General features: G+C 48.4%; 3 protein-coding genes across 3 annotated transcripts in view; all 3 read left to right on the top strand.

Moving 5' to 3' along the window:
• The window catches only part of LOC126579959 (cytochrome P450 4c3-like), a 3,523-nt gene extending 207 nt beyond the window's left edge, over positions 1-3,316 (top strand). The window contains exons 1-5 of the mRNA XM_050243751.1: positions 1-152; positions 1,563-1,678; positions 1,767-2,049; positions 2,136-2,205; positions 2,323-3,316. The exon at positions 1-152 is cut by the window's left edge and continues 207 nt beyond it. Of these exons, the coding sequence (XP_050099708.1) occupies positions 1-152; positions 1,563-1,678; positions 1,767-2,049; positions 2,136-2,205; positions 2,323-3,289 (1,588 nt within the window). The 3' untranslated portion in view covers positions 3,290-3,316. The remainder of the gene's footprint in view (positions 153-1,562; positions 1,679-1,766; positions 2,050-2,135; positions 2,206-2,322) is intronic.
• LOC126579740 (uncharacterized) overlaps positions 1-12,864 on the top strand; it is a 15,688-nt gene extending 2,824 nt beyond the window's left edge. Inside the window, exons 4-12 of the mRNA XM_050243291.1 lie at positions 1-152; positions 1,563-1,678; positions 1,767-2,049; positions 2,136-2,205; positions 2,323-3,285; positions 6,450-6,646; positions 11,327-11,442; positions 11,520-11,799; positions 11,879-12,864. The exon at positions 1-152 is cut by the window's left edge and continues 174 nt beyond it. Coding sequence (XP_050099248.1) covers positions 1-152; positions 1,563-1,678; positions 1,767-2,049; positions 2,136-2,205; positions 2,323-3,285; positions 6,450-6,646; positions 11,327-11,442; positions 11,520-11,799; positions 11,879-12,864 — 3,163 coding nt within the window. The remainder of the gene's footprint in view (positions 153-1,562; positions 1,679-1,766; positions 2,050-2,135; positions 2,206-2,322; positions 3,286-6,449; positions 6,647-11,326; positions 11,443-11,519; positions 11,800-11,878) is intronic.
• A 7,630-nt stretch (positions 12,865-20,494) lies between these two features.
• Positions 20,495-25,000, top strand: part of LOC126579958 (cytochrome P450 4c3) — an 8,128-nt gene continuing 3,622 nt past the window's right edge. The window contains exons 1-2 of the mRNA XM_050243750.1: positions 20,495-20,878; positions 23,226-23,341. Of these exons, the coding sequence (XP_050099707.1) occupies positions 20,659-20,878; positions 23,226-23,341 (336 nt within the window). The 5' untranslated portion in view covers positions 20,495-20,658. The remainder of the gene's footprint in view (positions 20,879-23,225; positions 23,342-25,000) is intronic.

Genomic DNA, 25,000 nt, shown 5'->3' with positions numbered 1-25,000 from the left:
CCTGTTGCTGCTGGGTGCCGCCTTTCTCGTCTGCTGTGTGGTGGTGTACCGTGAGCGCTATCGGCGCCTGATCCGACACATCGATCGCATACCGGGACCGGCCGCCCTGCCCATTCTCGGGAACGCGCTGCTCATTAACGCCAATCGCGAAGGTAACTGTCCCCCCCCCCCCCCTCCGACGGGCTGTCACAATCAAACTCAGGCCTGGTAAGCGCCCCTCACCCCCCTCTGAGCGACAGTATGTTCCCTATTGCACACATTTCTTTAAGAAGTTTTTTTTTCTGGCTGTGAAAATTGCAACCGAAACGCAATGCAGTGAACCTCTTTTTGGCTGTGGGAAAATCAATGAATGGAGCTTCACATTTCCATCCCGTAACTTGTACGAAATAGGCCTATATAGTAGCTGTGAACATAACTATACCCTCAAGAAATGACTCCTTTCGGTATACATCAGTATGCAAGTTTGGCACAAAAAACTAGCGTGGAAAGCTCCGATCCGCTCCGAGCGGAAGGTATAGAGGTCAGCTGAGAAAACAAAAAAATGCATGCATGCACTGCATCGAACCGCATCGTTTGCACTTGCACGAAAGAAACGCCTCGAAGGAATTTTCTTGTACACAATCCACAACAATGTTGTACGCAATGTATTTTCACGTAAAGCTCACATCAGCGGGTTAATAAAAGCTTCAGCAGTATTACATTTTCTTTTGTGCATAAAGCGCCCCATACGCGCTCAATGTTATTGATCAATCCATGCCACCTGCCTCCATTTCCCTGAAACATTCTTCATTGTTTTCATTTTTCATTGTTGGTGAAAGCTGATCCTTTCAAGAACATTGTGTACATTTGTTTTTGATCAATCGAAGCATAACTGACGTAAGATTTTAAAATCATACAACGCTCCATGCAGCTCGCTAGTTTGAAAAGTGTTTCCCCAAAAGCAACGTTTTCATAGTCGGTGCCCATCGTACCGGGAAAACTACTGGACCGATCGATTTGAAATTTTTAACACATAATTTGTACACTTTTTGCCAGGTAGTTCCGTCAAAATTTCATGAAAATTGTTGATACTTTTTTATTTAAACAATTATGAAAAATTCGCATTTTTTTTGCAGAATCGCAAAACTTTTTGAACTTCAAAAATCTGCCAAAACCTGTAAAATTGGATTATCAACAAAAACTCTCCTGGACTACCTAGATAAACTTATAATCTTTTTAACGATAGCCAGTTCGCATTTTTCTGATGACCCGTCATGTCGCTACGATGGGCACCGTTAAAAGTACCTTTTCGACGACACGCCTACCAAAATTTGATGCCACGGATTAGTTTTTCCATGAATGTGGCTCACAACAATACCAAATATTCTTCAAAATTTGTAGAATAATGAGCCATTTATTTGAAAAATGAAAGTGGAATAGTTACGTCACCAAAAAATCGTCAAAAACGCGCCTTTGCATGGCCCGAAAATGCCGCACTAATTGCTTGTTGTTTGTTGTTTTATTTTTCGTCGTATCGTATCGTTTTCGGTTCGCCTGGTCTGGCCACCGCAAAAAAAAAAAAGAGCTATTCAATCGAATCATCGGCGCCCGGAAGCTGTACGGTCGGCACGACGGTATCAGCCGCATCTGGAACGGGCTCACGCCATACGTGCTGATCTCGAAGGCGGCGGCAGTCGAGGTAGGGGGAGGGGGGGTTCGCGGAAGCGGACGCCGCTCTCGCGTATCAAACGATAAACCGTACCGATTTGTTTTCGTTCGCTCAACAGAAAATACTCAGCAACAGCAGAAACATCGAGAAGGGCCGGGACTACGAGTTCCTGCAGCCGTGGCTCGGTACGGGCCTGCTGACCAGCCCGGCCCGCAAGTGGCAGTACCGGCGCAAAATCCTGACACCCACCTTCCACTTCCGCATCATGGCCGACTTTGTGGACGTGTTCAACCAGCAGGCGGCCGTCCTGGTGCAGAAGCTGGCCACCGAGCTCGATTCGCCCGCCACCGGGTTCGACTGCGTGCGCTACGTCACGCTCTGCTCGCTCGACATCATCTGTGGTAAGGTTTAGCTTTAGCCGTTTTTTGTCCCCTCTCGTGATCTTTGTGTTCCCTCTTTCCCCCACCCCCCTTCTTTCTGGCTACAGAGACGGCCATGGGTTGCCCGGTGTACGCTCAGCAGCAACCGGACTCGGAGTACGTGAGGGCGCACGAGAAGTAAGCACCAATCAGTTCAGTTTCTGTTCCATCACTACTATAAAGATCCTCCTCAAAAAAAAAACAATAACGAAAAAAATCCAAAAAACAAAACTATCCACCGTACACACGTCCTAGGATTGGCGAGATCATGCTGAATCGGTTGCAGAAGTTCTGGCTCCATCCGGACTGTATCTTCCAGCGCACCGGCCAGCACCGCGAGCAGCAACGGTGCATCGACACGCTGCACCGCTTCTCCTACCGCATGATCGACCAGCGGCGCTCGATGCTGCTCCACTCGCCCAAAGCCTCCCCCAAGGGTTGTGAGCCCGAGACCGAGCCCGCGCTCGAACGGAGGGACCACGATGGAGGGCGGAAGCGTAACCGGCAGCTTGCCTTTCTCGATCTGCTGATCGATGCATCGGACGGTGGGCGGCTACTGACGGACGAGGACATCCGGGAGGAGGTGGACACGTTCATCCTGGGCGGGCACGATACGACCGCGACCGCCATCTCCTGGACGCTCTACCTGCTCGGCACGGAACCGGCGGTACAGGAGCGTGCACTGCAGGAGCTGGACTCGGTGATGGGCGGTGACCGGGACCGGGTGCCGACGATGCACGAGCTGACCGAGATGCGGTACCTGGAGGCGTGCATCAAGGAGGGTTTGCGGCTGTTCCCCAGCATCCCGGTGATTGGCCGCCGGTTAACGGAGGATGTCGTGCTGGAGGAAGGTGGCCACCGGTTACCGGCCGGCACGAACGCCATCATCGTCGTCTACCAGCTGCACCGCGATCCGGCCTTCTTCCCCAACCCGGAACGCTTCGAACCGGAACGGTTTCTGGTGAGCGAAACGGCGGTCGTGAGCCGAGACCATGGTGGCGGTCGGTACCGTCACCCGTTCGCCTACATCCCGTTCAGTGCTGGACCGCGGAACTGTATCGGGCAGAAGTTTGGGGCGCTCGAGGCGAAGGCAGTGCTGTGTGCGATCCTGCGCCACTATCGCATCGAGGCGATCGATCGGCGCGAGGATCTTACACTTTACGGTGAGCTGGTGTTGCGCTCGAAGGGAGGCCTCCGGATACGCATCAGCCGGCGGCAGTAAGGATTGGCCACTCCGGTCACTTCCTCGTCTTATTCTTACTGCGACCAACACTAACACAAGCACTGCGTTCCCAAATTCCCCCCCCCCCCCCCCCAGCAAATGCTTGTCTAGTTGATCTCACCGTATTCGTTCGTTCCCGGTATTTATCCTCATCCCGGTCAGCAATGATCGTCTGAGTACGTTTTTAGCATAACACACACACACACACCTACGTACATCGGGTCGTACACAATGCACACATGGATTCGAACAGCAATTGTTGTTACGGTGTTGGGTTAATGCAAGACATCGAAGCTTCGTTCTTCGAGATGAAATGCACTTGCACATCGTTTGAGCTATGAGCGCGCGCTCTCTCTCTCTCTCTCTCTCTCTCTCTTTCTCTCTCTCTCTCTCTCTCTCTCTCTCTCTCGCTGACGATCTGGTTTGCCCGACTATGGAAAGAGAAAAGAAATAAAACGAATTACACTGTACACACTTGGTTTTTTTTTTGTAAATCATGTATTTAATATTACAAATTAGCCATTTAAGGCATCACAAAAACGTAATGCTCTTCCAATCTTTTGAAATCTCACTTGCGACGAAACAAAACGATCGATACGAAACAATAAGCGGCCAAATGTAGCATCTAACGAACCATGCACATCTTCATTCGTTTACTCTGTGAAAAATAGTATAATGAAATAATCTTTCAAAAGACCAAAAGAATGAAGCAAACCGAACACTAAGCAAGAGATGAGTATTCCAATATGTGCTCGTAAAGCTACCGAATGAATATTCTGCTATTTGTCGCAATACTTTAGACGTTTTGGTGGGTTTTTGCGATCACAATCTCTTCAATTGTCGGAGGAAAAACTAATAAAATGCAGATTACATATCACAACATCAAATGGACGAAGCAAATCGGGTTGTTCCTGGTCGTGTTGTGATTATATATTGCGGTTGTGAACCGATGAGCTCGAGGAACGATTTATCGCTCCAAATGAATCTTCCACGCAACGAATAACGGATCCACCTCTCTCTATTGATTCTGGTGATTTTTATTACATTTGTCGTTAAAACACTCAATTTCCTCACCCGAATCATGTGTAGTTTCAGTGTTAGTATATTTATTTAATTTTCTGAGAGAATATAAGGCAGAATTTAATCATTTTCTTCCAGTAAATTGCTGTCCAAATCATTTGAATCACACATCACGACAAATATGTACGTCTAAGCACTAGAATGAAATGAGATAACACAGACTGAATAATGTCTCATTTTCTTACACCAATATTACAATTAATGGTGGACCAATATTACATGTTTATAGTTTATAATACTAATTTAATACCAAAATATAGCTAAATAATTCAATATCTTTTTGGTTATAAACGCAAAACATTCCAAACTTAATCGCTTATATAGCCAATTCCATAGAAAATACACCATGCACCAAATGGTCCACGAAGATAAAATTAGTGAGCTTTTTTTTTAAAGGTAACAGTATAGGTAATATTAACCATTATCAATTAGATATTTAATCATTTGTTCAGACGTTTGTTTTTTTACTGTTTTCCGTGAATGTCAATCGTTTGAAGAATATTTTGCAAAAGTTTTGAGTCGGACATTTTCTTCCAAAGTTTCAATGGACTATGGCCTTTACAAAGCAATGTAAAGGTCCTGGATAATTTTCTAAAACAAATCTTCACCAAGTGGGTATGGTTCGAATCAAAAGACTTAAACGACGAACCCGGTTTGACAAATACGTTACCATCATACAGCAGAGTTTCGTAGAGTAGAAATACTGTGTGGATAGATGAATGAATAAAACCGGAGACACTTCACTGTGCTGTCGTTTGTGCGCTAACCAGCTGTGGGCGCTTAGGGGGGGAAAAGTATTTCAATCCCCCGTGGGGAAGAGCACCAGGCGGGTTCGGGAAGGGGCCCTTTCAGTGCTGCACTGTGCACTGCGCAGGCTTGCGCAGGGATCAGCTGCATCTCGGAGCCTAGGCCAATGTCAGGTGAACGGATCGATTTGCAACTGCGCGAGTGCAGTGCAGTGGGAACGGGGGCCTCGAGAGGGGCGGCGCGCCATAAAAAACCCCGAAAATTGCAATCTCCAAAAAATTGCTGGGATAGGAGTGCTCCAAGGCCATAACTGTTCGCTGTACGGCTTCTACGGCTGTGTGATCCGCCAAAAAAACAAAAAGGGGGGTGTGCGGAGGGCCCGGTGACCTTCACTGCGAACTGAACAACACTACCAGAACACGCGCGGAGAGAGAGAGAGAGAGAGAGAGCGAGACGAGGACATTCAAATCGGAATCGAATTGCGCACAATGTCCGAAGTAGCACATTGGCGCTGGAGGCGACATAAACTCGGGTATGTTGGTATCATGAAAGAAAGCCATTTATTTTTCACCACCACCGTGCGCCACGGGTTCTTAGCGTAAAATGATGAGAGACATGAGAAAGATAGCGATCGAGATCGAGATGGCTCAACTCGAACAGAAATGATAGAATGACCCTTAATCGAGGGCTCACTTTCGATGCGGTTTCGTTGCCAGTGACCCCGACGATTTTCCATCGTCGGTTGAGCTTTTCCCAGTTGTGCAATCGGTGTTCAAATGCCAACTGACCTCCCCGGTCCTTAGCGCGCGCGAGACCCTTTCACGAGGGCAAAGCAAGGGTCTCATCTGCCCTCTGTAGCGTGCGCTGGTGTGGCTCATTATGAGTCAGTGACGCGCTTATGTGGCCCCCCCTCACACACAGCCTCACTGCGCGTCTCGCTCGTATGCGCGAACACATGCGCGGGCACTTTCGGTGACTCCCTCTCCGTGGCGACTCACGACATCCGATTTTTTCGGGCGGGAGGGTCGACCGACAATCTATAAAAACAACCACCAAAAGCCGGCGGCCGCCTCAGTTTGGCTTCAGCTGGATTCGGGGGCAGAATCTCTACTCTACTGCGACAGCAACGCGTGCGTCCAAGGAAACAGGACCAGGAGACCACAATTAGCACCGTGTGCATGTGTAATGGTTTGTGTATGACTGTGTGTGAAATTCTTAACGCTAAACCCAAGTGCTAAACGGTCGGTGCGCGGTCCGTTCCGAATTGCTGGTGTTGCGATCGATCCGACACCATGGCGCTCGACTGGACCGTACTGCTGAGCCCAACCATCAGCCTGTGGGCGGCCCCGCTGCCCAAGGCGTTCCTGCTACTGTCGCCCACCACCTGGATCGTGCTGCTGGCCGTCGCCATCTCGAGCATCGCGTTCTACGTGCGGCGCGCCGAGCTGGTGAAGCACATCGATCGGATCCCGGGCCCAGCCGCCCTGCCCCTGCTCGGCAACAGTCTCCAGTGGCTGGTGGATCGCGATGGTAAGCCAAATTCCGTCTCCCCTCACAGTGGGCCACCATTCAATGAGCTGCTCTTCAATCAAACGGTACCATAAGGACACGATCTTTCCCACTTCCACGATCCACGTGGACCTGCCAAAGAGAGCGTGGCCATGGTAGCCTCGGGGGGGCTGTGACACAAAAGTGCCACAAGTTACCCCCCCCCCCTCCCCTCAAAAAAAAAAGAGCCCTCAGTAGCAGAAGGAAAGTTTCCTAACCATGAAACCATGGTGAGGGCCGGGGGGCCGTGTTTCGATGTTGTGACGGAAATCGTGCGTGCCAATGACATCCCAAAATGCGCATAGATCTGTGGCCCCTGTTTTCAAGGGCCGCTCTACGGGCCCCGGCCGCAACTTCGCCCTTTTCGTGTTCGACAACGGCACCACGCTCGACTAAGCCATAATTTCCGAGCCCTTGGCTGGTCACGGACCAGCGGGCTAGGCAGCATCTTTCCGAGGGGCAACATAATCGCCAGGGGCCCGCGTAAGGTTGCAAGATTGTCAAATGACTTCCTGCGTCTTCTGCCGCAAGTGTTAAATTGTGGATCGCGTCCACGTTAGCAGCAGCTGCTAGAGGGATAGGAAGAAGTTTCGCGACTGCGACCGCACATCCGCTGCTCGTACGGACGCCGGGGATGGACGATGGACACTCATCGATCTTCGCGGACGTCACGGCGCTCCCCAGCGGACGGGTCCCCATTAGCATTCCGTGCTAGGCAGCGGGCCAGCGCTCACACGGGCGTGACTAATGATGATGGTATACTTTTAATCATTAGCATTGCTTATTGCAGGCGTCATCGCCAGTGGCTCGGCTGCATAAATGGAGAGGTGGCGTTGCAACGCATTTAAAATCCAGTCACCGTCACCCATCCACCCATCAAAATGAGGGGTAGATGATGCATGAAAGGCACTAATCTACGCTTATCCCGGTTCATCAACTGGGCCGTCTGTCGCCTTTCGCAACGCGCAAGGCAAGTGCGGGGATGCCGGATGGAGTTTTCTATTGTTTTCCACCTGCTTTCCATCAGCTAAATGCTCCACCTATACAGTATTGTTCGATAAAATAGCAGCGCTAGTACATTACGCAAACTTACGCCCTGTACTCGCTCAAATTTGTTTTTAATCCAACTTTAATGCATGTTTTAAGCAGTGTTAGAATCTGATGAAGCCGGCTTTTGGCTTTATTTTTTCAATTGCGTATCGATTTTGGTTTAAACTATAAGCCATAAATTGCTCACATACCTAGTTCAGGTTGCTCGATAAAATCAGCAGCGCTAATAAACGAATTTGTTTTTAGAGTAATATGAGCTTTTAAATAAACCACCGTAATAATGGTGTAATGATGCAAGAGATTTGTGTGTTTTGATAGTAGTTTGGAGGAGCGAACACACGCTTAATTTTCAATGAGTACGATTATTTGAAGGATTGTTATAGTATGGCCTCAAACATGTGATAACGAACGAAAGCAAAAAATAACAAAAAGTGCATTTGATTGCATGATGATTTCTTACGAGTGTATCCCATGTTCTAAAGTGGAAATGCGATTCAAAATGTCTTCAAAAGCGACAAAACCATCGCTCAAACTGATGGATAGGCAGCCCGAACGACGAAGAACGAACGACAGATTATTTTTAGTGGAGAGACAAGTGCATTAAATCTCTTGAACAGCACTTTAAAACTAAGAAAACGTTTTAATTAAGTTAATAAGTTCACTAGAACACGTAGAAAAAAATGATAGATAAAATTACAGATGCCTCCCGATCGTTTACATTATGTTATGACCTGCAGCGTATGCCCCATTCATCGTATCGCAGGGGCCACAGATGGTACTACATCGATAGCATGTAAAACGTGTAATGTTCTCAAGAGTTGAATACAAAGTGCCCAAAAATGGATTGTTTTTAAATTGTAAATAATGACCCTCCAAAAGCACCAGTCACTGTTCAAATTTAACGACAGCGAAATCGCCCTTCCGCGTCCTAAATCGGTCGATTTTTTGTTATCCCTGACATTAAGCGTGCAGTACTGAACGTTTCGAGGAAAGTGTGGGCTATGGTAAGATGGTCTGAGATACCGATCAATGCCCCCCAAAAACAGGAAATTGAATAACAGAATAAAGATGTCCCAAGGGTTATCAAGGACAACAAACACGCTGTGTAATCCTAAAAACTACCAAAGCCAGATAGGAGTAATTATAAGAAAATCCAAAGCAATCTGACCCAGAAACAGATTCTAAAATGATTTTTTCCCCCATTTGAATTCGTTTGTTAGCGCTGCTATTTTATCGATTAATAATGCAGTTGGGTAGTGCATGATTGCTAAGCTTTCTGGCAACGCTGCACAAATGTTGTCTGACTGTTGCGGTAATTGCGGTCTACTCTTTTCCTTACTCTTGGTGGTGGTGATGCGATAACGAAGGGAACGCGTCGAAGTGAATGGATCTCTCCCTGTCGAGGCGAGCGGGACCAGGGGAGGAACGGTGTTCGAAACAAGAAGGTTAACGGTTCCTTAACGCAAGGGGATAACGGTGCCACTTCTTCTCGGGTTTAACCTTGAGCTTTGAGCGGCCAAAAAAAAACCGAACCAGTGTGCCGAACGGAAGGTCGTTGCCGTTCGGTGCATCCTCGCTCGGGTCCTTTCCATTTTATTCCATTCTGCTTGCAAACCGGACCTGCCTGCACTGGCCTGCCTCGGAACCAGCCGGAGTGCAGCATCCGAAAGGGTTTTTCGATTTTTTGGTTGATGATGGTCGCCACTATGGAACAGCTTCCCGGCACCTACGGTGGCAACACTCGTGGATCATCAAAGGCACTGAAAAAGTACGTCGCCGTCGCATGGATTCGGAATTGTAAATGGGAACGGTAAACTTGTTGCTCTGTTCGCGGGCCCGTAAAGTGAACGGATGTCGCCGGAGCGTCGAGCGAGAGCAAACGGATCGGGATGCAACGGCGAGGGCAGCAGTACAGCTCCCTCCTCGCGATGGTGACCTTGTTTGCGAATCAAGGACGCGCTGGCGGGAATACTGCTGCGGAGACTACTGCCCCGCCACAACGTTTGCCCACGTCACTTTCACGTATTTGCGCACGTACGCGAGCGCCATTATGAAATCGCAAAACCCAAAATTCATTCCCAAATTGATCGAGAATGGCTGAATTGGGTGACCCTCCACTGTCCAGGTTCAGGATCTGGTTATTGTTTTGAGGAGTTCGCGGCGAGAACAGTAGCAGGCATTGGTTTTTATTTATTTTTTTAGAATATCGGATGACCTTTGGAGGATTATTCGCTTCACCAGCCCAAAAAATAACTCGGTTTGGTGGATCCATTTCCTTGATAAACGTGGCCGTATCATCTGAAATGCGATTTCGGTGACGTCGTGCGAGGTCTCACAAGAACTCAAGGGCGGTTTGAGGAAGGATCTAATTAAAAATACATTTGGCACCCTGCGTTCAATCCAACGCTAACCGTGGACCGTCTTCTAGCGTGTTCTTCTGCTAGACGGGAATGGGGAAACGGGGCTTAATGGCGCAGCTCATCATCAATCAACGAGGAAGTTGTGAAGTTGGGCGTGTTTGTTGTTGACTCGTACGCACGCTTTGAATGTTACGACTCGGTGACTCAGTTCAGTTTTCATGGTAGATTCCCTGATTTTGCCCAACGAATCTTTTGAGCCTCGCAATCCCCAACTTTCGTGAATTAATTGGCCTAACACTAAAGAAAATCAGTCGAATTCAAGTAAACGCAATCCAAATGCTCTATCGAAGCAAAACTGAAAAAGATACAGATTTTTTAAAATTCGCCTTTCATACAAGGCTCCTTGCAGAACGCTTCTTTGAAGAGCGTTTCCCAAAAACCAACGTTTTCAAAGTCGGTGCCCATCGTACCGTAAAAACTACTGGGCCAATTGATTTGAAACTTTTATCACATAATCTGTACACTCTTTGCCAGGTATCCCCTTTTGCCAGGTATTGAGATATCATGAAAATTGTTGATACTTTTTTTAAAACAAATCTTTAAAAATCGCAAAATGACAAAAAGCATCAGTTTTTCAACTTCAAACATCTGCCAAAAATGGAAAAATAGGAAATTCAACAAAAAATCGACGGGGCTACGTAGATAAACTTATAATCTTTCAAACAAGTATCGATTTGCACTTTTCTGATGACCCATCACGTAGCTACGATGGGAACTGTTTTAGGTGCGAATCAAAAGACTTGACTCTTAAGCGACGAACCCGGTTTGATCATTGTGATCACTTTTCATCAACTTCAAAACTCTGCCAAAAATCGAAAAATAAAAATTTCAAATAAAACTCAACGGCGCTACCTGGATAAACTTATAATCTATCAAAAGAATATCGATGTGCATTTTTCCCATGACGCATCACGCAGCTACGACGGGCACAGGAAAAAGAACCTTTCCACAGACGTACCTTCATGAATGTGATGCCGTGGATGAAGTTTTAAAAAAATCTTCCCCAAACTAGAACTAAATATTCTTCAAAACTTTCCATTTCCAACATCAAAAAATCCATTGACGCAAGTGCGTTACACCGTACATTCACCAGCAAATGTTTTCAGTTTCCTATTCCTCCAGTAGCCAACACATTCCACAGCAAAAAGCACTAATCATCAATTTTGTTTACTCACTCCCTGCCGTCCGGCAGAAATGTTTAGCACCATCACGGGTGCGAGAAAGCTGTATGGACGTCGGCAGGGCTTTAACCGCGTTTGGGCCGGCCTGAAACCGTACGTGCTGATCTCGAAAGCGTCGGCCGCCGAGGTAAGCACACACACACACACAGCAAACGCAGACGCAAACACCTGCCCTGACCTTGGCGTCCTTGCACACCTTTGCAGAGGATTCTCTCCAGCTCGAAGAACATCGAGAAGGGGCGCGACTACGATTTGCTGAAACCGTGGATCGGTACGGGGCTGCTGACGAGCCACGCCATCAAGTGGCACCAGCGCCGGAAGTTGCTCACGCCGACCTTCCACTTCAAGATACTGAGCAACTTCGTGGCAGTGTTCAACAAGCAGTCGTACGAGCTGGTGCGCCAGCTGGAGAAACAGCTCGGCAACGCGGACGGTTTCGACTGTACCATCTACGCGACGCTCACCTCGCTGGACATTATTTGCGGTAAGTGGCACGGCACACTAGCGCGCGGGACCCGCTGCCTCCTAAACGACCGCCCCAAAAAAAAAAAACCATTTCACAGAAACGGCCATGGGCTTCCCGATAAATGCGCTGGAAAAATCCGACTCGGAGTACGTGAAGGCCCATGAGAAAATAGCGGAGATCATACTCGATCGGCTGCAAAAGTTCTGGCTGCGCCCGGACTGGATCTTCCGGTTCACGGCTAGCTACGCCGAGCACGAACGATGCCTCAAGGTACTGCACGACTTTGCCTACAACATGATCCGGGAGCGGCGCGAAATGTACCGGCAGCGCAAACAGGAGGAAGGGGCGAAGGACGAGATGGACGGCCCGGGTACCGGCGGCACTACCGGTAGCGGTCGCCGCCAGCTTGCCTTTCTCGATCTGCTGCTAGAGCTGTCGGAGGACGGTCAGCTGCTGACGGACGAGGACATCCGGGAGGAGGTGGACACGTTCATCCTGGGCGGGCACGATACGACGGCGACCGCCCTCGCCTGGATGCTCTACCTCTTCGGGACGGAACCAGCGGTACAGGAGCGGGCGTACCAGGAGATCATCTCGATCGTCGGTACCGATCGCTCGCGCCACCCAACCATGGCCGAGCTGACCGAGATGCGGTACCTGGAGTGCTGCATCAAGGAGAGCCTCCGGTTGTTCCCCAGCATTCCGATACTGTCGCGCACGCTGGTACAGGAGGTGGACATCGAGGGGTACCACATTCCGGCCGGTACCAATGCCGTCATCATGGTGTACCAGCTCCACCGAGATCCGCAGTACTTCCCGAACCCGGAGAAGTTCAATCCGGACCGGTTCCTGCCGGAAGCCGTCGTTGGCCGGCATCCGTACGCCTTCATACCGTTCAGTGCCGGTCCGCGGAACTGCATCGGGCAGAAGTTTGGGGCACTCGAGGAGAAGGCCGTCCTGTCGGCCGTCATCCGGCACTACCGCATCGAGGCGGTACACCGGCGGGAGGATCTCGTCCTCTACGGTGATCTGGTGATGCGCACCAAGGATGGGCTCAAGATACGACTAACACGGCGCGAATAGGCGATAGCGGAGGCGGTCTCTAGCGGTATCTACTACTACTACCTCACCATGTTCCAGCAGCATTCCAAAGTACCGGCTTCTTACGGCCCGGGCACGAGCTGCTACATGCCCAGTATACGGGAGATGCGGGAAGTTGCTGAGTTGAGCCGAGCCGATTCATCGCGATTTGGTTACAAAAAAAAAAACGAAAGAAACAAACCGAACGGCCTATATAACGAAAGCGATATTACACAGCATATAATCTGGTTGAAAAATGGGGATATGGCGATGTGCTATGGTATGGCTTGTAGTTAAAAAAAAACAAACAGTCAGTTATAATCCTTAGCCTTATCCATTCATTCTTACCTGTTTCCTCCGAACGATTCTACATGATACGCCGAGAGAGAGAGAGAGAGAGAGAGAGGGAGAGAAAGAGACGAAGCGTGATTGGGACATTTGAACATTAAAGCTTGGAACACTTAATATTTGGCCGCATTCTTTTACTCACCGTTGCGCTTCTAGTGGTCGCTTTGCTACTCTGTTGGTGTCTTTTTAAAGGTCCAAGTCTTTTCTTTTAGTGATAAAAAATTCGTCAAAATCGTACCGCACCTTCAAAAGTTATCGCGCGATGAAACACGAAGGATGAAAAAAAAAGTCTGCACACTCACTACGAAAACTCAATTTGACTTGAGAAAAACCCACGTAAAACTGCAATTTGGCGAAAACCGAGATCAGACAAATTTGACTGTAGCAATCGTAGAGGAAGTATGATGTAAGGTTTTTTGTTCATTAAAGCCCGTAAAATTACTCATTTGGCAAGCGATCTCTGCAGTTGTCATTTGAAAGCGACGGGTGGTTTTATGACGGAACGGTCCATGAACGGCCGTTTGCACAAAACCAGAATGCCTGGAAAAGATTGTTTTATCTTTTATTAAGTCTCAGAAAGGACCAGTTAAATTTTGGTCCGACTTAGCAAGCTGCCATTCCAGTACAGAGATCATAAATTGGCATCGAAACAAGAGCCTCAAGTAAAAAAATCTCCAATCAACCGAAATTGCCTACAATGTATCGTGCAATACCATTATAATGGGCTATTATTTACTAATGACTACAGGAACAATGTAAAATGATTAGAAAATCCAGCTGTAATGTACAAACATGGTGTGAAAAAATGGCCTGAATGAGACTTTTTCCACTATTGTGCACGAACATTATGTGTAGCATAAAACCAAAAGTGCGTAAATTCATACGCACGGTGGCCCAATAATGTAATCGCTCTTTTTTACTGAATAGATAGATAAAATACCTACAAAATGACACACTTTACCATGTGTCTAGCTTATTGCTAGCCTGAGCTGTGTCCTGTTGTTATGCGGCCAAATATTCACTGTTCCATGTTTTACTTGACCCATGAACCTTGAAAGCGGAACGCCCATGGCAAGGCCACAAATGTCTTAAATATGGGAGTGATTGATTATCCAAACCGCATGCATGCACGCATGCACGCATGCAAGCAAAATGTCAATATCCTGCGCCACGTCTGACTGACACGTCCCGCACTGGCTCGTCCCGTTCCGCTCTCCAAAAACCCATCCGTGCACGCCACCGTGTTGTCCGGTGCCAATTGACATGTCGTTCCAACACTTCCCGGGTACGCGTACGGGATAGTTCACCACCCCCCCCCCCCCCCTTCTCCACGCCACCGAGGGGTAAGGTCAACTGCGGCGAACCCTGACGGTCGCGCGACCTGCACGACCTGCACGACTATTTCCTCCTGTGGCCCAAAAAATAAACAAAATCCTTAACCTCACTCACCTCACATGGGGGACCTGCGCAGCGGACCTCGCTCGGGCGCTGGTAATTGAATTTCAATTTGCGTTCCACTGTGCGCTCGCGCTCGCGCGCGCCCCGTAATGTGAACACATAAAGTTGTTAATCACTGCGATGGACGCGAAATGACTGGTGATTACTGTCGTTTAGCATCGCGGCCGCTACGGTGCACCACGAACGACGATGCGGCCACAGCCACGCCGCCTTTCGAACGAGCAATCGGAGCTCCGCGCTTCCGAAAGTCGAAAATAGGGCGCGGAACCTCGCGTGGTGCGTGCGGACACCGTGGCCATCTTGGCGGTTGGATCCGGTGGTGGATCGCAGCGTATGTAAATATCATCAACGGCCTAATTAAAGGCAAAGGCCTCCCCGTTCTTGTAGCAAATTGCACGCTGCAAGAATTGCCGCTGGCTAATGAGGAAATTACCTCCGGAACCGGGGCGAGCGGTGCATCCTGATGTTCTGTTTTTTTTCTTCTTCTCCGACTCCGACAGGCTGTCTACCTTTCAGGCGGGATGCTTTGCTTCATTTGTGGCGTTTCGCCGCAACAAAAACCCCAAAAAAACACAAGTTCATCGTTCGTGGATGGTGTGGCGAAAGGGGTGCGGGGTGGGCCGGGTTGGATCGCTAAACGATCGAATTCATCGCAGCCAACCCCATGCCCATGTGACCCGCACACCATCGCACACCTATGTACACATTCTTCTTGCGCTGGCGACAAGAAAACTGAAAAAGATACAGATTTTTTAAAATTCGCCTTTCATACAAGGCTCCTTGCAGAACGCTTCTTTGAAGAGCGTTTCCCAAAAACCAACGTTTTCAAAGTCGGTGCCCATCGTACCGTAAAAACTACTGGGCCAATTGATTTGAAACTTTTATCACATAATCTGTACACTCTTTGCCAGGTATCCCCTTTTGCCAGGTATTGAGATATCATGAAAATTGTTGATACTTTTTTTAAAACAAATCTATAAAAATCGCAAAATGACAAAAAGCATCAGTTTTTCAACTTCAAACATCTGCCAAAAATGGAAAAATAGGAAATTCAACAAAAAATCGACGGGGCTACGTAGATAAACTTATAATCTTTCAAACAAGTATCGATTTGCACTTTTCTGATGACCCATCACGTAGCTACGATGGGAACTGTTTTAGGTGCGAATCAAAAGACTTGACTCTTAAGCGACGAACCCGGTTTGATCATTGTGATCACTTTTCATCAACTTCAAAACTCTGCCAAAAATCGAAAAATAAAAATTTCAAATAAAACTCAACGGCGCTACCTGGATAAACTTATAATCTATCAAAAGAATATCGATGTGCATTTTTCCCATGACGCATCACGCAGCTACGACGGGCACAGGAAAAAGAACCTTTCCACAGACGTACCTTCATGAATGTGATGCCGTGGATGAAGTTTTAAAAAAATCTTCCCCAAACTAGAACTAAATATTCTTCAAAACTTTCCATTTCCAACATCAAAAAATCCATTGACGCAAGTGCGTTACACCGTACATTCACCAGCAAATGTTTTCAGTTTCCTATTCCTGCGGGTCTAACTAACAGACCCGCACACCATCGCACACCTATGTACACATTCTTCTTGCGCTGGCGACTCGATCTCGACTCGTCTGACTCGTACTGTTCGTACTTTCTCGAACTGACCACCCCTAGAATAGGCCTCAGTCGTCAGACGTATGCTGTGGACTTGCTGAGCACCAAGCAAAAGTGCTAAAACGAAACCAATTGGACGAAATGGATCAATAGAGTTGAGCAGGGCCAGGTGTTGTTGAACAAAGGCGATATGCTCACTTATCGCAGTGAGATATTTCGTACTGGGAATGGCAGTGAAAGAAAAACACATATTTCGCCAAAATCGTTAAAAGGTATTTGATGGTTGTAGTTTTTGTTCAATAGCAGAACTATTCTAGATGATTTTAAGCTATAGAATTGCTCTTTTTGATAACAGCTTGGTATTTAATCATCTTTTAAAAACAATTCCCCCGGGGGCAACTGACACATGAATTAAAAACGACATAAAATCAAGCTATTTTTGATAAACGGCAATTCTAATCGCTTGGTTGTTTCAATTATCGGTACGTGTATGAAATTCATCGATAATTTCTTACGGAAAAGATCCAAAAGGGTGGTTAAGTCTTTATCGAAAACGATGAAAATAGTTTCCTAACGGACAACAAGACAGTTTTCAGCATGAATCAGCCAGAAATTGGCAATCTTTTGGGCAAATTAAAGGAGATATGGACGGCCCAGCAATAACCAGACGTATTTTACACATAACGGAGCATAAACAAATCATAAAATTGGGAGAAAACTCAAAGCAAAACTCAAAGAATATCTACCACTGTATATCCATTTCGGATGCGAACATAAAGTGTAGTAAACTCGAAACTTACTCATAATTATGCGATGCTATCTTTCTTTTGGTTATGAACCAAGCATAACTAAGAAGATTAAATAAAACAAAGAACTTTAAATTTAAAAAATAGGCGACGAACCCGTTGACTATTTTTAAAATTATATGTGTATGAAGCTGGAATGGAAATCTATGGTTTCTTCATAAAATAAATCCAAGAACTGAGAAATTTTTGGTTTGCATCTCTCGTGAAAGGTTCACTGTTCTTGATGTTTTAGAACAAATGCATTTTTAAGATGAATCTCTTTTAACACAAAGAAAAAACCATCTACAGAGGCAATCAGAGAAAAAGAATAAGAGAGAGAGAGAGACGGAGAAAAAATAAAGAGAGTAAGCAAAAGGAAATTAAACTCCTGCCGTCACCCTTTTGACGGCTCTGTCTGCTCGCCCTGCCTGATTGTCCAACTGTCTGTCTGTCTGTCTGTCTGTCTGCCTGTCCGTGCGAAGCGCCGAGCATATGCTCCTTCCTGGCACTGCCAATCGAACACGACTCAACGGGGCCTTCCTTTTCCTTACTAGGTTATTCGCGGACTGACGGACGGAGCAGGCGAGGGAGCAAGAATGACTCGTCACTCGCCAGCCCGAGTTCACGGGTTATTAATTGCAACCTCCTGGCTCGCTGGCTGTACGGGTGCGCGTCATCTACATTGTCGTTGCCAACTACCCTCACCCACCCGACACCCCACGACACTGCTCAATCATAATCGATCGTATTCACGATTGTTCGCCCTTTTTCTTTTTTTTTTTTTTTTGTTGTTAACGAACTCAGAGCCAGAGCAAACGAAGAACGAAACGGAAAAAAGCGATTGCGAAGAGGGAAAATCGAAAAGAAAGGATGCCTCGTGCGACAATGCTGTGCTCACCATCCCGTAATTCCCGTCATTGAGAACAAAACTGGAAGGCGCTGTCGTAGTGGTCGAGCCAAGCGTGCTTGTTTGCAGATGATTTTCCGCGCTATTAATACACGAGACGGGGCGCGATTTCAATGTCAATGATGAGCGCTCTCTTTTTCCATTGCAATTTGCAGATACAGTGGTACAGTGCATCGCAGGATGATGCAGGCTGCCTAATGGCGGCTCTCGATTAGGTGTTCTGCTGTTGCTGTTGAGCTTAAAACAAAAAAGGAAAAAGAATAAAAACCGGAGAGGTCACCATTCTGCCGGTGCTGGAAGGGCAATGGCGGCGCACTGGCTGGACGACGTCGCCGTAGCTAAGTCCGATTGGGGTGCGCACAAATCCGTAGCGCGGCCGATAACTACCATCACCGACAATCAGTTTCGCTCGCTATGGTCTCCGCTCAGCGCTCTGCGCTCCGCTAAGCTACTTATTAAACCAACCCTTTCGTTCAATTACGCGATTACCACCCCCCCCCCCGCGTCCCCCTCGCCCGGCTTGCGATTCCATTCGCGCGAATGGAGAGCGGCGGCCTCGAGAGAAAGATCATCGAGCTCGGCTGGCCTGGTGTCTGTCGTTGGCCAGCCCACAACACCCGGGATTCGTTTCCGTGGCCACGTATATGTGTGTGTGTGTGTGTGTGTGGTGGGGAGCGGCGAACTCTGCCACTCTGTTGACCGCAGCCGGGGATAGCAGCGAGTGAGCTGTTATCGGCGATGGGTTCATTAGTATCCGATAATTTTTCCGCTGGGGTTCTCCGCCGGTGCGGCCATGGTTCGTCGTGATAGGTTCAAGGACACTTCGCTGCACCATTGGATTGGCGGTGCCGGGCCCGGCGAACCTTCACCGGAACCAAAGGGAACCAAAAGCCATAGTGAGCAGCCCTGGCGCACTCCAAAGAAAAAGGCCAATATGTGCCAAAAGCAACAAAAGACCCTCGCACCCAAGAAGGAACGGGAGGAAAGGGTGGGACGGGTAAGAAATGTGACCCCCAACACCCCACAAACCGTTCGCACATGGTGAGCAATTTATTAATGATCATTTTAACACGCTCCAGCACCGCGCGCCCGATGACTGACTTCACCTGATGGGGAGGTGAAGTTGGGGGAGGAAAGGGACAGTCCGGAGACATTGCTGCGAAACGCATTGTCCGGCTGCAGCTATTCTGCGCCCGTTGTTGACAGTATTTTAATCATCTTTAAACAGCTCGTTAATAACAACCATCCATCTTGCTATCCAAGGGCTGCAAACCCCTCGGGGTGGGTGAAGAGTGCGACCTAGCGCACGATATGTTTGTGCCGCGCAGCGTGCCAGTCGCTGCGCCTGCTTTCCCCCGGGGGGGGAAAAAAACACACACAAAAACAAACGAAAGACTTGTATGCCGCAGCACAGCGCGCGCGGGTAATTCGCTCAAGTTGGCCCCCGCGGAAAGCTTTTGACTTGTGCGCGCGCGGGCGCCGAAAAAAAGCTCCCGAAAATGAAGCTTTTTTTTGTTGATTGGCGGCGTGCGCTCACGCGCCCCCCCCCCCCCCCCAAAAGGGAAAACCCCCCGCAGAAACTCGGCGGTAGTGCGAGGTAGAGCCGTCGGTGTCCTTCCCTGTTTGCCCATGGATTGCGTGATCTGCAGCAGTATTAACAAAGAATATATGGGATTGTGTAGGGGAATGGCACAGGGAACAGGTCTACTTTTTTTAGGATTCAGCACTTTTTCAATTCTAAAACGAAATATTAATGCTTTCCTGCAATTCCACGCTGCATAGCTGTTGGTTTTGTGTGTGTTTTTTTCTCAAAGGGCAACACTAGATGCTGGACAGGTTGGACATCCACGAGAGAAAGAAAAAAGGTGAAAATTTTTCAAAAATAATTTGCAAAACAATAAACCCCCACACGTTTATCATACTCGAGTTCGCGGAAAACGCCCTTCGCAGGAGGAAAAGCGGTAGTAAAAACGGAAACTTCGAGCGGAATCGATTGACGGTACAATCGGTGACGAACTTTACCCATAAATGCCTTGGGCAGCGTTGCTTTGGAGCTTCAATTAAGTTACAATCGATTGTCGAACAATAGCAGTAGAATTCCGAACGAACGAACGAACGAGCGGGATGGGGCGGGTGGGCCATGATTTGAACCGAAACCGGAACCGGATCGTGGGGACGGTTTTATGCCCGTGTGGCCGCCAAAAAAAAAACAAAAAAAAAATGCCGTGGCTCCGGCCAGTTTACAAGCATCTTCCGGGGCGCGACGCGGCTCGATCCGGCGGATCGGCAAACACACACACACACACACACAGCAGGCGGCCAGCGCGGGCCACACCGCGTTTGAGAGATCCCTCGATCCATCTCTATCCTGCGCTCGCCACACTCTCACTCTCGTTCACTCACCGTTCACTCTGTGGGTCGAGCAGCAGCAGCACGCAGCAGCTTATAAATATTGGACCAGCGGCAGACGGTGAGTTTAGTGTGTGGCTAGCATCGGGCGTTGGAAGATTTGGTGGCGGACGTATCGGTTGTGGCGCAGTTCCCGCAGTGCTAGTGCAGGTACCCATTAAGCGTTTGCATTTGCACCAAATTGTGTTTCGTGTTTCGTGTTTCGTGTTCCGTGTTCGTGTGTATGCGTGATCCATCGGGAGCTCGACAATCAACCAAAGCCAGCAAACCATGGAGAGCCTGATCGGCAACAGTATCCTGCTGACGAAGCTCACCAAGCTGAGCGCCATCTTTTCGCCCATCACGTTGCTCCTGGTGACGGCGGTGGTGTGCGCGGTTGCCGTCTACAACCGGACCCGCTCGCATCTGGTGCGCCAGATTGACAAAATCCCGGGCCCGGCCGGGCTGCCCATCCTTGGCAACACGCTGCACATCAACGTCGATCACGATGGTACGTTGCCCTTCCTTCCAGCCAGCGTGTGCGTGCCCTTCGACTCCTCATTTACACCAGCTTCACCATCACCGGAGGCGACTCCGGCTCTGCTGTGACCCCCCCCCCCCCCCCCCGGCCCCGTGTGGTGTGTGTGTGTTTCCTTGTTGTTTCGATCGATAATATTCGAGATCTACTACGAAATGCTAATCAGATCCGCAAACAATCCGAGCGATCGATGGGCGGCGAGGTCAACGCGCAACGCAACCGTGAAGCGAACCGAACCGCACCGAATCTCGTTCTGGGCACGTGTGTTCGCGGAGGGTTCGCGTTTTATCGCTTCCAGGAAGAATCGGAGCGCAAACTCGGAGCATCCCCCCGCCCTTTTCGTATCGAGTTCTGTACAAAACTACCGCCCCAACAACCGAAAGCGATGTCGTCTCTTCCATGATGACAGATGTTGTTTGATTGTTGTTGCGCATCACTTGACAAAGACAAAGTGAGCGAACTTCCTAGTTAGTAGGCGAAGGCAGAATCTTAATCCGTCGCCAGCTACCTGCTCTAATGAACCATTGTTTATGTGTGTTTTGTCCGCTAAGCAGCTTCGCATGATGAAGGTGCCACCGCGCCACCGTGCCACCTGATTGGAATGCTAAATGTGGGCGTCACGTTCGTCACTAGCCTGTAAGAAAGGCATGTATTGTCAAAACTAACCTTTCACAACGTAGTACGCAGCTGCGGATGCCCAGATTCCAAAACAAAAACGGTTGGCGCATCCTTTTGGACCGCCGAACACCGAATCTCCGAAAGGGGGACCACCAGATCATCTTCTTCGTCCATGCGTCCTGACTTGGCAACATCCAAAACGGGTGGATGGAGGATTGGCCACTTGCCAAACGTTTTGCGAGGGAGCGGGAGGGTGCTTTGTGTACCTTTTTTTTTTTGGAACCTTTTTGGTGTCCGGCTCGGTCGATTGCATAACGGTGCCGATTGACGCTAGCCTAAGATTAATCGCTTTCCTCCCCTGGTGGCTGGAGGGATGGGGGGGGGGGGGAATACTAGATAGATACCCGCACGCCTTTCGGAAGGCCTTCGGTGAATGGGATTGAGCGGCTGGTTCCAAACGCTGCATACAACCAGCAGAGCGCTACACGTGTCTAACGTCACCCGGCATGTTACGTATTAGTTCCTCAAGTTCCTCAGCTGCTGCACAACACAAGCAACTCTTCAATCCAATCGAATGCCTTTAGACAGCTGGAAGGGGTTGACCACTTTTAAAACCGTTCTTCGTTCACACTTCACGCCGACACTATCGCGCACTAATCCATCTACAACTCCGTTTTTCACGAAGGTCCGGTAGTGGCTGGTACCTCTTCAATGTCATTTCAGCAGCAGCAGCAACAGTATCTTCGTCTATCGATCAAAACGCAATCAAATTGTGCTCCAAAAGTAAGCTTCCATTGAACTTCCGACGACTTTGAGACGTATTTGGGCGCGCGTTGCATTGCCAGCTCGTTGATTAAAGGCAGCAACAGAGGTTTTTGATCGATTTATAGCGCCTGCTATTTGGCTCGGTGTGGGAAGGGGGGAGGAATGGAAATATTAAACTTGATATGATCCACATAAACATTTATTACATTCTGGTGTGTTCTGCGCTGGGAAGCAAGTTTGATTTTGAAGGTAAAGGCGACGCGTTCTTCAAGGTGTCGATAAGTTCCGGTGCCCCCCCCCCTGTGACAACCCCTTTGCTATCCAATATACAACCCTCCCCTCGAGGCCTGAGGCAGAAGTCACCTCTAAGACCCTTCAAAGGCATCCTCCATTCCCCATCACGTCGAAAAGCGGCAGAGAATGCGCAACGCGTTACGCGTTCGCGCGAGGCTCAACATCATCAAAATACCAATCGAATCGTATGCGGTATCGTTTTAGCCCGTCCGCCAGTTAGAAGCAGCATCGAAAGAGGCAACGGCGGACAACGAAACAAACGCGAATGAATCCAATCAGCTAAAACGAATCCATCTTGTCCCGAGATATCGGGCCGATGGTGAAACGTCTCGAAACGCCAGCCAGGGCCTTGCAGTGCCGTCCAAACTTACTCGTGCAGCAACGTGCGGCTGGAATGAGAGAGAAAAAAGAAGGAGATGAGAGAGAAGTTGCGTCAGCTGTGACTTTGGCGTGTGTGCGAGGCTAGTTTAGGGGCGGTTTTTGGACATTTAAAACCTTCCAGCTAGCATGTTTTCATGTAAGGAAGGCTAGGTGTCCTTCTCCTCAGCAGCAGCAGCAGCAGCAGCAGCAGCATCAAATACGCGTTTGATCCCGTCATGGCCCCTTTTCACACGCCGATTTTGCACTCCGTTCCGTTTTGCAGAGATTTTCAACCGCATCATCGCCATCCGGAAGCTGTACGGACGGAATCAAGGTTTTAGCCGGGCGTGGAACGGGCCCCTGCCGTACGTGATGATCTCCAAAGCGAGCGCCGTCGAGGTAAGTAGTAGAGGCCGGATAGCGCAAATACCCATTAGAGCAGAGCCGTGTCTGTGCTGTGCTGTGCGGACCGCCCGCCAATTCGGACAAGCATTCGCTTTCAGGTGTGGCCCAGGTGTGGCCCAGGTGCCGGTCTGTCAACAGAGGGGAGGGAAGTCGGAAAGGTCAACGAAGTAGAGCTATTTCTTTGGGGGAGGGGGGGGGGTGGCACCTGCAGCGTATTCAAGCGCGTTGTAGCGTGGGAGATGAGCACTCGAAAGATCATTTGATATCCGCTATGCTGGGACCCAAAAATTACCCTCCCACGCCCTGGCTGGCCACCGACCCAGAACAGCTTTCGCAACGTGGCACTTTTACGTCACTAACGCAGGCTAGGGTCAACTGCAGGCAACTGCAGGGAATGAGTGTCGCCATTCAACAATGGCAGCCAGGCATCCGGCCAATCCAAACCATCCCTGTCTCCCAGGCAGACACGAAATGACCACCCTCCGGGGAAGTCGAGTCGCGTCGCATCATTTGCTAACGATAGCGATACCGCGCGCCTTTTGTTTGGAACACGATTGACGATTAGCCTATAACCGAGAGCAAATGTTTCCCCCCCCCCCCCCTCTAAATTGAGTGTTGATTAAGTAAATTGATTAACAAATGTACCAAGAGCGGCTCTCTGTCTCTCTCTCTCTTTTCCACTATCGCGTGTTCGATGTTGCGTAGCCGTCGAATATTTTCTGCTTGGTTGGTTGTGCACGGATTTGCTTCATTTGAATTGCATTAAACGCTATATCATCAAGGCAGCATCAAGGCTCTGTGTTATCGCAGGGCATGCATATGCATAAAACCCAAATACCGATGTTACTGTGATTATTAGATGACAAAAAAGAAAAGCCGCATGAATCTTGTACTGTTTTCAGCCTTGGACAGATGAATATAAATACATTGCATGTAGACACTCATGTTGGGAATGTTTTTAAAGATACAACACCAAACAAAGGATCAGAGATTCTGATCAATACCCTACCAATAATCGCCATTTTGGATGCATTCAACTTTAAGCGCTTGTATCAATATTTAAAACACGGAAATATAACCGGTTTCCACTGATTCCATTCGATAGAAGCTTCCTGGGGGGTGTCAAAACAGTGTGACGAAGCATCGGTTAGAATTCAGCGGAGGTGTTTGTTGAACGCACTGTGGTGACGCTCGCTCGCTGAAATGATTTGAATCACAGTCAGACTCAGGGATGAAATTTTACCAGACAATAAGCAACATTAATGTTCACTTACTTGCTTGCAATATGGCAAAGTTGAATAAATACCAGGTGTACAACCTTAAAATTGAGGATTCATCGACATGCCATATTGTTTTTTTTTGGGTTTATTCGATACCTGTTTACATAAACAAGTCCACATCATAAGTGATAAAGCTAAATGAAGAATTCTTTTGACGTGGCATCCATAAATTGGCCAAAAGATAGGAAAAATGTATAGCTAGCACGGGAAAATAATTAGAATAATTTTTAGTTTTGCTTTTCTATTTTAAAAAATGTGTTTTTATCGACAAAAAATCAACCCTTTTCAGGTCGCACACCTGGTAGCATCCTCTTAGCATTCGTCACAAACATAAACAATTCCAGACAACTGATAACTGTGCGTTAAATCATTG

This window comes from Anopheles aquasalis, chromosome Y, assembly GCF_943734665.1.
Source record: "Anopheles aquasalis chromosome Y, idAnoAquaMG_Q_19, whole genome shotgun sequence".
In the NCBI taxonomy this organism is placed as follows: domain Eukaryota; kingdom Metazoa; phylum Arthropoda; class Insecta; order Diptera; family Culicidae; genus Anopheles; species Anopheles aquasalis.
The sequence above is the reverse complement of the archived record's forward strand: the minus strand, read 5'-3'. Positions and strand labels throughout refer to the sequence as shown.